General features: G+C 44.8%; 1 protein-coding gene across 12 annotated transcripts in view; it reads right to left on the reverse strand.

The window, feature by feature from the left end:
• KCNMA1 (potassium calcium-activated channel subfamily M alpha 1) overlaps positions 1–13,020 on the reverse strand; it is a 722,449-nt gene that overhangs the window by 120,677 nt on the left and 588,752 nt on the right. For 11 of the 12 annotated variants that reach the window (XM_082719524.1, XM_082719523.1, XM_082719521.1 and 8 more), the window contains exon 18: positions 9,000–9,076. In XM_082719524.1, coding sequence (XP_082575650.1) covers positions 9,000–9,076 — 77 coding nt within the window. Of the gene's footprint in view, positions 1–8,990; positions 9,077–13,020 lie in introns of all 12 variants that reach the window. The other variant, XM_082719516.1, reaches the window with a different exon arrangement.

The raw sequence follows: 13,020 nt of genomic DNA on the forward strand, positions 1-13,020 counted from the left end.
TTTAAATCTCTCAAATGGGTCAAGTCCTGTTCTAAGACCTTTATGACTTGCCATACAGTATATTTGTCAAGCAGGGGTAACGTTATGATTGTGAAGAACAGGCACTGGGGGAGATGAATGAGAGGTCCGTTCCTGTAAACTTGGCTCCCATTTTTAGTGACATGTTCTTTTAGCATCCTAGCGAACTGGTTGTTCAAATCACCATCATGCTCCCCAGCCCTCTTCCATGCGTGGTATACATCATTCCTGAGCTGAGCAGAGCTTTTACCGAAAAAAAAAAAAAAAAAGGAAAGAAAGAAAGAGAGAGAGAGAGAAGGAAAAAAAAAAAAAAAAAAAAAAAAAGAAAGGAAAAGTTCCACTATAGCATTTGAATTGCAAGACTTCAGCAGGCATGGCATGAAGGCACAGACACCCCAAACGGTAGGAATTCAAGTCAAGAAAGAGGAAAAAGTCTTCAGCTGAAGACACAAAAGTAAAATTATTTTACACACATCCAGATACGATGGACAACTGGTAGACCACTTGCTTATTTGGGGTCTGGTTCTTTTACTGGAAATATTGATTTGTTATTTACACAGAAGTGGGAAACAAAGATAATTTTTTTGTTTCACTGTAAATAAATCATTTTGAAAAAAATTTAATCAAATGCTGTAGCAGAAGAGAAGCCCATCAAACTCTGAAATGCTATGCTTCTCATTAGCAACAGTCCCTGGTTTTCATTTCCATACTGCCATTTTGGGTTCATATACAATAATAGAATCTGACACATTTATAGGGAAAGAGAGTTCTTCTATATATACCGTCTTTAAGGACAAGGGGAGGGAGGATGAGGCGGAATAACTTTGAAACGATTCTGTCAGAGGTAAGCCCATCATAATGGCTGATTTTAAACCTCGTACTTGATAAGGGCTTCAGGAGGAAACGCAACTTCAACCCAGGGCCTCTCAGGAACTGTTTGCAACGGTTATTGCTGGCTGTTCTGGAGACCATGCATTGTTCTAAAATTTCATATTGTTAGCATGCAGGAACAGGCTGAAACTGGTAATCGAAGCAGCAAAAAACCATTTGCTATAAGAAGATTAAATGTTAATTATAAGCAGTCACATTCCAAAGCAGCATATGCATAAAAAAAGCAAACATGCTATTACTCGTCATTCCTCCCCAGTGATCATTTTCACACTCATATCAAATACAAAATAGAAATCTCAAAAGACAAACAAGCACCACCACAAAAAAAAAAAAAAAAAGAAAGAAAGAAAAGAAAAAACAGGAAGAATGACCAATGAGAGGCTCAAAGACAAGACAGAAACAGTTAAAAAATGATTGAGCCCCACATGTTGACAAACCTTTGTGAATTACAATGTCTAGACCAAGCTGCCACCGACTGGGAGGGTGGCTCTCTTGCTCTACTTCCGGAATAGTCCATTTTCATCGACAGCCCCCATCCCCAAGATGTCTTCACCTATACACTTCCGGGCCCACCCTCTTAACAGGTAAGGCTGATCTGACCTCCCTTCTGGTGGAGTGTGATTCATCAGGCTTGACGGATGTACCTCCCAGCCAGGAAGAGCCCTCCTCCAGGCCATTAAATGAGTCGTGAACAAGCACTCCTCAAACTAAACACGTCTGAGGAGTAGCTGTTCCATGGGATGTGGACACTGAGTGTAAAATTACACTCTCAAGTTGTAAAATAAAATTTTATCAAAATTAAGTTGTGGCTCTCCTGACTTAGAAGACACTACCCCTTGTCCCCTTCAACTGTCTCTGGCTTCCTAATCCTCCTGTTTTGTTTTACCGAATCACGGATATTCACAACCGCTGGTGTTTTATTTCCATTTCCCCGTGACTGTTTCTTTTGCTAGAGCTGATGTAGGTTAGAAGGTTAATTTCAGATACCAGAGTGCCACTTAAAACTCCCGAGGTTATGTTTCAAAGAGCAACTTTGAAAGTTTCAGTATTTATTTAAACCAGAGCTAAATTTCTTAATCTACTCCCTGGACACATAAAGTGACCTCTCACCCTTGGTGTTTGCTGATTTTCTTTTTCACACAGCCACCTAACACTCTTCCCAAATCCCAAGCCTCGGAAAAGGGAATTTTCCCCAGGATTTCAATGCAAATGTAGATGCAAAGTAGATCTAGGAGGACATCTAGTGGATCCGTATGGAAGAGCAGCTAGCCAACGGACTGAATTAGCTGGCCTTTCTCTGCAAGGGAGCAGGAAGGGGACCCTGTGTGCCTCCAAGAATTGACATCTTTGCAGTGTCATTTCAGTCCAGTGGTTCTGGACATTCACAGCGGACGTTAGGGGGCAGTGGGGACAAAGCAGTGAATTCTAGGAGTTGGTTCAAGAGTGGCGACTTGCACACACATTGGCTCTGCCACCACGGCCAGTAGACAGGGACCACTTCAGCAGCAGCTGGCTGGGTCTCCTCGAAGCCCTGCTGCAGCTTCCTGAGACGGGAAACAGACAAGAGCGTGTCTCTGGTAGGCGTGACTACTGTAGCTACTTGTCATTCCGTCTTAGGGCTTTTGGAACTTTATGCCTAATTAATTGGTCCCCTAGGCCAACTTACTGAGGGAAAGCAGAAATATAAGCCTCTGGGGACTCTGTTTTCTCTTTGGCCCACACCACAAGGTTCTTTTTCTTGGACTGGCGCCACCGATTCCAAGAGGTTATGTGGTTGCCAAGAATGAGACCCTGGTTCTCACCTCCCTCTGAAGAACTTTGTCTCAGCCCTTTTACAATTTGAGAAAAAGCTTTTATGTGCTTTCCTTCACCAAAATGGAGTGTCTATTCCTCCAATATTTCCATTATGACTTCCTAGTGCTATTTGTAGAGATAAAAATGAGGGTGTTGCCCTAATGGACATCATTAAGGCTATCTGTTTACTCCTAAGTGTTTAAAAATGGGGGATTTCTCAGACTACTTTTCCTGTGTCTTCGAGGGTCATGATCATGAGAGAAGAAACCTGTAGAGAAGTGGTTGGTGGAGATGTGACTCAGTTACTGCTCCTTCCCTGCGTCAAACGGACAATGAGCTGTCACGCTCAGGATCTCTGCCGGTTAGCCCTTCTGAGCCAAGCCTGGAATGAAGAGGGAGTTGGACTCCATCCTGTGCTCAGCACCATCTGCCTCCTGCATCAGCAACCAAATTGCCAACCAATTTCCAACGGCCGAATCTTAATTTCCAGGGTGGGCTGGAAGGGGCAGGGAAAGCAGCGCTGGACTGAGAGGGTCGGGTGGAGTTTTCCAACCGCTGGAGAAAGTTTTGTAGGTTCGAATGGAGCAAGTTCACAGGAAGACTAGCGTGGAGGAACAAAATACCCGCTTTCAGTTCACAGGTACTTCTTAGATCACAATGACGTGTTTAAAATCAATCCCAGTGGAGGAAGGATGAATTCCAAGCCTGAACCCTGAAGCTGCTCTTCACAGGCTCAGCAGCAACTAAAACTAGAACTAGAAGCATCCACGGAATGAAAATGTCCACCAGGGCAAAGGGGTGATGCATTCGTTGGATGTGGGGCTGGGAATCGGCGAGCGTTCTTTCCAGTGCTATAAATGAGGAACGATGTCTTCACTTAGTAAAATTCCTCCTCTTAGTTCCTACAGGGAGAAGAAAGATCTTCCGGGTGGTTTTCCAAGAACAGAAAGAGGGGGAAGAGAAAGCTAGTTAATGTCAGTGGCACGAAGTCTACAGAACTCGTCAATCCTGCCCTCCACAGCACACCGTGGCTGTGCAAGGCAGAGGCATTTGGCACTAGAGTTGTTGGGTGATTGACATCCCCTTTTCTGTCTGATTCCGAAGGATCACGAGGTAAAGTAGGCGCCTCTGCAGGTATCAGAATGGCACATGCCCTCGAGCCATCCTTCCAGGTGTTCTGCAGATAAAGGGAGCCACAGAGTCCATTTTGGCGGCCTTGTGTGACAGACTGAAGATGTCACTGATTTCTTTTGTCTGTACACTAAGCATTCTAGAGCCTCAAACTCAAAAGACTATCCAGAACCAGATGACTCCCTCGCACAGTGCAAAGGTAATCAGAGTTCTGAGTGCTGAAATATCTCCAGATGCCAGGACCGCTGGACTGAACCGATCTGTAGGCTGGGTGCCGTGTTCAGTGGAGTCTCACGGATGTGAGTACAGACCCAACACCGCTCACTCCTGGTGCCACTGAGGGCAGCATGGCTCGGAGTCACCCACAGAAACACTGGCCCTGAAATGGCCACATCTTGTTGGGTGAGAGGGGCCCTACTCTGTGAGTAAGTTAGGGGCTCAGAGACTTACATTCACTCGTTCCTACTTCTACCTAGCTCACTAATGAAATGGAACATGGTCCTTGAGCCAACGTTTCCACCTGAAAAGAGTAAACGGATCTTCCAAAAAGCCTGACTAACACCCATAGCAGAATTGGGTATGTCCTAGTGGGTATCGATTGGAAGGGGAACTTTATTTTAAAAGCAAGGGAACTTCATAGACTGTAGGAAATAATTACCACTGTGGAAATACTTGTGTCCAGTGAGGGGGCTTAAGATACTGACAATCCCAAAGACTGGTATCCAATTAATTCTCTAGCAAGCACTTTCTCACATAGAGAGGTATGCATATTGTATTAAATACATTGCTCTCTCTATAAAATATCTCTATGCTTATATATAAAAATGTTCATTTTTACATATAAAGTACTGGTACATATCTCATATATATCACAACATGGGAATATATATGTAGCATATGTGTTTCCTTCAGGATACGAATTCAAGCTCAGTAGCAGAGACCAGGTCTGATTTATCAAAGGCAAGCATGACAATGACCCCCAATTGACGAGGCATCTACAGCTAGAGTGGTAATTACCTCAGCCTACTCAGTGTCCCCTAAAGGTCCCGAGACAAGGCCTTCAAGAGAAACACTGTGGTCAAGCTCTTATTTTCAAATGGAAAAATAAGACAGCGCCAGAAGCTGGCAAGAGGCTGGGGGATGGAAAGATGAACGGAGGTGTGGGGACGGGGAACGGGGGGGTCCCTGCTCTGGGGGGGGGTCTCTACCTCCAGGCTCCTCTGCAGACCATGTTGGATGAGGGAGTTGGGGCATGATGTCACTGCTACATGCAACATAAATACCAAAAGAAAAAAGAAACTGAAACTGTACAGAAAATAAAAGAAGTATCTCTTCTAGAGAAAGACAGGGGGAACTGGACTCCGGGCTACTGGGAACCCGTTTTACTCACAATATATCACTACCAGTGTGCAGTTAAAATAGAGTAGGGGCCGTATTCCAAGGCAGCAAAGAGAAAAAAAAATAAATCAAAAATATGTCAATGATTAGAAGTTCAAGAAAATTCCTTCAAACACATCAATTCAGACATGACTTGTCCCCTGGGAGTCCACCCTTTGGCAAACTTTTACAGGCTGGGGGAAAAAATGTAAATCATTAGACCAGGTTTGTTATACAGAAGAAGAAAATGGGTAAATAGTAGATTCTGAGAACTTGCTCCTTGGCCAGACAGCTGAATGTGACTCTCTTCCTTGATGGAATGCTATGAAGAAATGGAAAGAAATGCAAAAGTTAAACTATACTACCACAGAATTTCCAGAAATGGAATGTCCACACTCGGTATTTCTCCAGATAGTATGGCATGAAATGTTCAAGGCGAATGGGGAGGTGGGGGTGGGGTTGGAAGGGGGAAGAGCTAGGTTGGGAGGGGAGGGTTAGGAAGCTGTGGATAAAGACCAATGACTGTCACCAGCTCCGACCTCATGGAGGTGGATCATTCTAGGGTGAATTATTAACACCTGGCCTAAGAGGTTTGGACCAACGACTGTGTGGGTCAGCTGCCCTCTCTAACCTAGGGCACCGGGCAGTGTGCAATCAAAGGCACAGGAACTTCCCCCTCTCCCCCGCCAATGCATCATTCACAGTTCTAGCTCCTTCTAATGAAAGTTTCTTTGCAACAAAAAGCTATCTTCCCTAATTTCCTGTCTTGCCTGGTATGCATGGGGAGGTTCATGTTTAATCATTCACTTTATTCTGACCACCCCTTACACATACACATCTGTATCCTGCCCTCTGGAACACAGGCTGTTATGGCCTTTTAATTAGGAAGAACAATATTTGGACAATTTTGATTGTTATCAAACATTAACCTCACAGCCAGAGGCCTCTATGAGATGAAGGGTCCAAGAGGGAAGGGGGTACAGAGAGCCAGGGGCAAGACCCCCATCATGCCGGCTCCGCTTTGGGAGGCAGTCCTTCCATGACAATCCATGCCATCATGGGGAGAGAGCACACACGTCACCAGCTGAACCAGCTCTAAGGGGAATGAAGAGAATATGATTATTTCAAACAATTGTGTGCCTCTCCCTCCAGGACGAAGTTAAAGTCAACTGCTCATGGCTTGCCTGGAACCAGGGTGCCAAAATATTCTAGAGGCCAAATCCTCATTTCTAGGGACCTAAAAGCTTTCTGCTGAGTTCCATTGTAGTGCCTAGTGGGGAACACCCAGTATCAGAGACATTTTCTCCCCATCATTCCACCTTCTACCCTTGCCTTTCTAGAGTCTGTTCTCTGCCCCGTCACCATGGAGGTCATCTAATATAGGACTCGATGATGTTGTGTCCTAGCTCAAATCTCCCAGTGGCTATATCAATTATAGGACTAAAACCCAAAGTTCCTCATCATAGTTTCTGACTTCCCCTATGACCTCATCTCATTCCACTCCTTCCCCATTTCCATCAGCCCCCCTTCCTTCCCTCTTTCCTTCCTTCCTTCCAACACTTCAAACTTTTTCCTGCCTCTTGACTTTGGCCCTTGCTACCAACCTGGACAAAGTCTCAGCGTCAATGTCACCTTCTAAGGGAGGCCTTGTAGACCTTTCTGGCTAAAGCAACATCCTGACAATTTCCCTATACCCTCAGTCTCCTCTATCTTCATGGCATTTGACTCTATATGCATTTAATGGTTTGTATGATCATCGTTTGTCTCCATTCACTAAAGTGAAGACTTCAGAAGAACACTGATGTTATCTGGTTCACCCCTCCATCCCTGGCACCAAGAATCCACCTGGCACAAAGAAAGCACTCAGAAATATGTGGATGGCTAGTCAATAAGTGAATGTCAGTGGTACTCCATGGGACCAGGTTCTGTGGCACATGTCTGGTCATGAATAATTGGCCCCAACACTCTCCTGCATTTCCCAACTCCCTCCACTACGAGAGTTTCCTTACAAAGGAGTTGACTTTCATCTTGGGATACTGTGTTCCTCTGATGGAAATGATCTGGGGGATGCCTGGTTATCTGAGCTGTGTTTCTGTGTGCACGGCCAACCAAGCAGGGCTGGGATGGAAGTCCTGGTGAGGAGAACCTTTGGCGTTGATGAGTTTAGGGGATTGGAAGTAGAGTGGATTTGTTCTGGGCGTTACACACACTTAGATGCTCCCCTTAGGTTGTCAGAATCAGAGAATTCTTAGACCTCAAGAACTTAGTGTCTCTTTGACTGAGACCTTAATAAATACTCATCTTAGTAAGGTGTCAGAGCTGGGTGGGAACGGGGCCATGCGTGTAGAGTCAGTGGAGAAAGCAAAACAATGGGCCTAAGCTGCCCCAAACTTGGGAACCAGCCTCGGAGGATTTCTACAGAAACTCTTCTGGACCAAGAGCGCTCCCATGGGTATTTGCCTAAGAGATCGAGTGTCTTTGTGCTGCACCAGAGCGATATTTATATCTTACTGGTTTTTCATTATTGTGACCCCTTTAGGAATGCAGTGAAAAAAGCCCTAACTTTGGTTGGCATATCCCAGGAATAGTGCTCTTCTATCCGGTTTCTGCTTGTGAAAAAGTATTTTATGGGGCGATCTTTCATAACTGTGATTCTACTCTTCAGACCCAAGGTCATTGCCTTGCCCTTCTCTCTTGCAAAAATCATCAGAACACTGAGTTCACAGCATGGAAAGGCCTTTGGGTGAGACTGAACCCCTGTGTGTTGGGTCTGTGTGACTCTTAGCAATCTCATCCTCCCACTAAACTTGGAGACTTAGTTTCCTCTTTTTGTAAAATGGAATTAATGACATCCCCTGACAATTACCCAGAGTTAGGGTGAGGATCAAAGAAAATAATGATCATAAATAAGGCGCTCTGAAAACATTAAATCACCATAGGAAGGCATCATTATTATTATTGTTGTTTTCTTTAGGGTCATGAACAATTTCTATTAGGCTATACAACATAATGACCTCAAGAGGCATGGCTTTCTCGAGGCATGCCCACTTTAAGTCCTGGTTTCTTGGGAGCTCATGATCCAACGTTCCTGACTTACCATATCTTTCTCAAGAGGTCCCACTGACAAGCTGCTTTGGAAGAGATTTGAGATGGGATATGCCAGAAGCTACTAAGCCCAATCTAGTCTACCCCAAGGAGCAATGGTGTTTGAATTTGGTTACTGGAGCAATGGCAAATAAAGCTGATTGGTGATGCTCAGGTTCTCTTCCTGGGCCAGTCTGAAGAAACTACAAGGGAAAATTCTGGATCTTGGTATCAAACCTTACAGCAGTCCCAAATGGAAAAAGAGTCAGCACCCATTTGGGACAGCGTCCTCGGACTCAGTTTCCCTTTCAGCCCCAGAGCAGCCATCCTCACACTTGGTGGTCCCACATCCACTGGAAATCACTATGTAAAAATACTTCCTCCTCCATGGTCTTAGCTGCCTTCCTTTTCCTAGACCGCATTGACCACATTCAAGTGGACACAACCACCTGGGCCTCCCTCCAGGGTTCAGAGGTGGGGATTAGGCACCAGGTTCACTCAAAGGTGTGGATGGTGGTGATTTTCCATCCTCTGCTCTAATAAAGCAAGGACAAGCATTTTTTCATGTCTCTTTAAACTGCTGGGTGAAACATAAACATATTCAAGAAACCTCTTGATGTTTAGTGTTTCTTTAATAGGAAAAGGAGAAGGGAAACAAATTTGGGGAAAGGGAAAGGGGGGAGGGGGAAAGAAACACTACTTACGCCGTTTGCAGCCGCATTTTTTTATTCTTTTGGGATCTGTGATGTCATCGTGACAGGCCTTGCAGTAAAAAAATGCCCTGGAGAAAGAGAATGGAAAAACTGACACATTTCATAATCTGCTCGAATGAAACGAGCACCACATTTCCTCCACCGTGGTGCCAAATTAATGAAACACGCCGGCACTAATTTCCTTTCATCTTTGGAAAGGTTTAGACGTTTACAGACGGAAATGTTTGTTGCAAGACTTTTTATTTCAAACACAGGATTCTGCAATTTGAGTTAGTGCTTCTTTTAATAAACTTTCCTTTGAAAAGGAACTGGGGGAATGGCTGCTGATGGGACACCCTGGGTCTGCTCATCTTTCATTGTTGAGCACAGCATCCAGTGCTGCTCATGAGAACATGTGGGCAACCAGCCCCAGGCCCTTGGTGGGGAAGTTGAATCCATCTCCGAAACCCTTGCTGTCTGGTCAGGTATTTATGGAAGGGGCCGTAAGGAGAGAGTTCTGCCATCAAATAAAAACTAAAGCCTTATCACTCAGAAAATACATTTCTTTCCAAAATGAGAGAGGTTAAAGACACAGGTGGACAGGCAAAGACAAAAGCTGTGAGTCAAAGGCGTCCTCTGTCAAATTTCTTCTGGCAGTTCACAGCCCACATTTGCTCCCATACTGGAAGAACCAACTCCCATACTCTCTGGCCCTGAGAACATGTAATAAATGGAGGTTTTCTTCTCAAGGTAAAGCACAGCTCAGCTGAGCATTGCAATGGGGTGGGCAGAGGGCACTCTAGGGTTGGGTATCTAATGAAAGCAACCAATAAGAAAATCCCCTTGACTCACTTAAGTGTCAAAGTGTGATTACCAATCACGTTGGCTGTGTCAAAGATACTCTGGATGAGACAAAAAAAGATCATTGAAGCACAGAATGCAAAGGACCTAGAAGAACAGCATTGAAGGCCTAGATCCTTTCAGGATAAAGGATTACTGGGATAAGATTTCACTGAAACAACCTCACAAGCTCTGGATATGGGGACCAACAAAGTCCTTGGCTTCACCATTCCCAATGTGAAATTGAATGCCAGGGATAAACATGGTCTTCCCTTGACCAAGACTATGAAAAAAGAAATACAATTCTTGACCATTCTATTCCTAGTTTCCTTTTTCTGTTTTCACAAAACTTGCACATGATTGGCACCAGGTGCAAACCAATATTAAGACTTTGGTATCTGGAAGAGACCTTGGAGGTCCCCAGGACTCCATGTCCCCATCTGTAAGTTGAGGAGGTTGTCACAACCTGCCCAAAGTCATCCTGTGCTGGGCTCAGCTGGCTGCAGGACTTCTAAATCCAAGCCCAAAGCTCTTCATGCATTAGCAGCTCATTCACTGTTTCTTTAAATGCCAGTGTTCAACCATGTTGAGAAAGAAGAAAGAAAGAAAGAAGAAAGGAAGGAAGAAAGGAAAGAAAGAGAGAGAGGAGGGAGGGAGGAGGGAAGGCAGGAAGGAAAAAGGTAGCTAATTATTTGCCCTGAGTGGCCATGTGGCTACGAAAGGGGAAGGATAGGAATGGAGGAAGCCATTTTGTTTCCGCCATTTTCTCTCCCACCTGATGTTCCTCCATATAATAATAACGACAAGAGTAACAGGAAACATTTATAGAACACAGACTGTAGGTCAGGTGCTATTCTAAGCACTTTATAAGGATTAATGAATTTGATCTTCAAACACTTTGAAGGAGTCGTGATTATTATCTCTGTCTTACAGACAAGGAAACTGAAGCACAGAGAGATTGCATGACTTGCCCAAGGTCATGCACAGCCAGGATTCAAGTCCAGACAGCCTAGTCCCAGAGTTCAACGTCTTAAAGACGTTTCTAATAGATGATGAAACATTGATAAGTCTGATTAGACTGTTGAGAAGATAACGTAGATTTTTACTTCATGAATTAAAGCTAGATTCTGAAAATAAAGGTAAAGTTAAAGAGTGAGATGGGGCAAGGGAGTGGGGGTAGGGAGGGTCTCTGGTCCACAGTCCTGGAGACACATCCCCTACCTGGAGGGAGCACGGTACCTAAGCTCCAGTTGAGTTTTGCCAGGTGGTACTTCTTTGCAAGCACCATGCTCTTCCCCACTCACTTCTATTTCTCTCATACTCAGCTGGCAAAGTCCTCTCCTTACTGCATACCTCAACCTGAGCAGCCAAGCGGTCAGGAAAGGAAACACAACTGTGCTGACTGATCTTACTTAAAATCCATGGCCATGGATTCCAGAGGACTTTTCACACACCTCAGGCCTCCTGCATATCCCCTTCTTCCACCTCAACCCTCTCTGTTCTCCTCTCCACTTCCTCTCCTGCTTAACTCCACCCCATCCCCAAGTGGCCCTCAGTTGATGACCTTAACACACACATCATCGAGAAGACCAAATCTCCATACCCCGGAAAGCCAGTGTTTAGGGTCTCTTTGTTCTCTGGTGTCCTCTTCTGTTCAGCCAATGGGAAGAGCCAGCAGGAGACTGGAGGATGGGAAGGGAGAGTTCCTCCCTGCTGAATCACGAGTTGGTCGTAGACCCATCTCCACACTAGAGAGGGCTCAGCTCCTGCCAAACAGCTTTTTCTACACAACAGCTTCTCTCTCCAGGCTCTGATAGCTCTTTCCCCTTGACTTGTAGATTCAGGGCTGAGAATGGTTCCCCTCTGTTGCTATCTCTGGGGTGCTCTGCCATTCCTTGTTTGTTCTCCCTAACTCTCCACAACTTTATATGGTCCCTTCATAAAACTCCTCTTTTCTTATTTAGGTGTGTCATTTGCTTCTTGCTAGGACCCTCCCTGCTAAAGCACCCAAACTGACACCTCCAGCCTTCATCTTTCCCCCCAAACTCCAGAATCTTAGATCTAACTGCCTTGATGATATCTCTATGTTTATGTTTGGTTACACATCGCCTACTTAACATAGCCAAATAGAATTCTTAATTCCCTATACCCCAAACTTGCTCCTTTTCTAGCTTTTCCCTTCTTGGTAAGGTGAGGAGCCAACATCCACCCAACTGCAGAAGCTACAAATCTAGGCTCCATTCTTGATTCCTCTTTTTCCGCCTTCCTTCTTATATGCAGTCTACCAGGGGCCCCACAGACTCTCTAGTAAAATATATTATGACTCGGTCTCCCTTCTCTTCACCTTCACTCACTCATCTAGCCCACGTTATTCCCCCTCAGTTACACAATGTAGTCTCCTTGTCTCTGGGCCCCCTCCCTTGTTGCACTACATCCCATTCTTTAGAATAAAAGGGAAAGACCTTTCAATAATGTAAATCAGCCTACATCACTCCCAGCTTAAAACCATCAATGACTCCATTTTATAACAACCCAACCCCTGCATCAAGTCCTATGGGAGCGAGCCCTGCCTTTCTCTCTTACCTCATCTCCCCACACTACTCCCTCAGACACACTTTCCATCCCTTGGCTTCCTGCACACAATACTGTTTCCACCTTGTCCCCTCTTCCCTTCTCATCTTTGTGTGATGGACTCTTTCCCATCACCCCCATTTCTGCTCAAATGTGGCTCCTTTTAGAGCAGCCTTCACTTAAACACAATCTAAATCAGTGACCCAGCTGCATTAATTCTTTGATTAATGTACCACAAATAAACAAAACTGTAATTCTCTCCTCCCTAGAACATGAGCTTCTGGGAGCAAGGGCTTTGTTTCACCACTGCTCCCCTGGCATCTGGTACAGAGTGTTCTAGAAAATGAGTGACCTGCAGACATTTGATGGATGAACGAGTATGAGAATACTGCCCAGTAACGCTAGATCTGCAAGTTTTTCAGGAGAAACCAGGAACAGGGATTTTTAAATAAAAGATGAGGAGGTCTTCCTCTTGGCAACTCATTTATTTGTTAAAATCGACAAACAAATGAATTCTGTCTGCAAGCCAAACTAGGTCAATGGGGCACCATTTTGTGATTCCTACATCATAGACTATGGGCCAAGTTCATTTAAAAAGGAGAATATTTAGGGCAAGGAATAG

This window comes from Mustela nivalis (assembly GCF_964662115.1).
Source record: "Mustela nivalis genome assembly, chromosome: 2".
NCBI classification, from domain to species: domain Eukaryota; kingdom Metazoa; phylum Chordata; class Mammalia; order Carnivora; family Mustelidae; genus Mustela; species Mustela nivalis.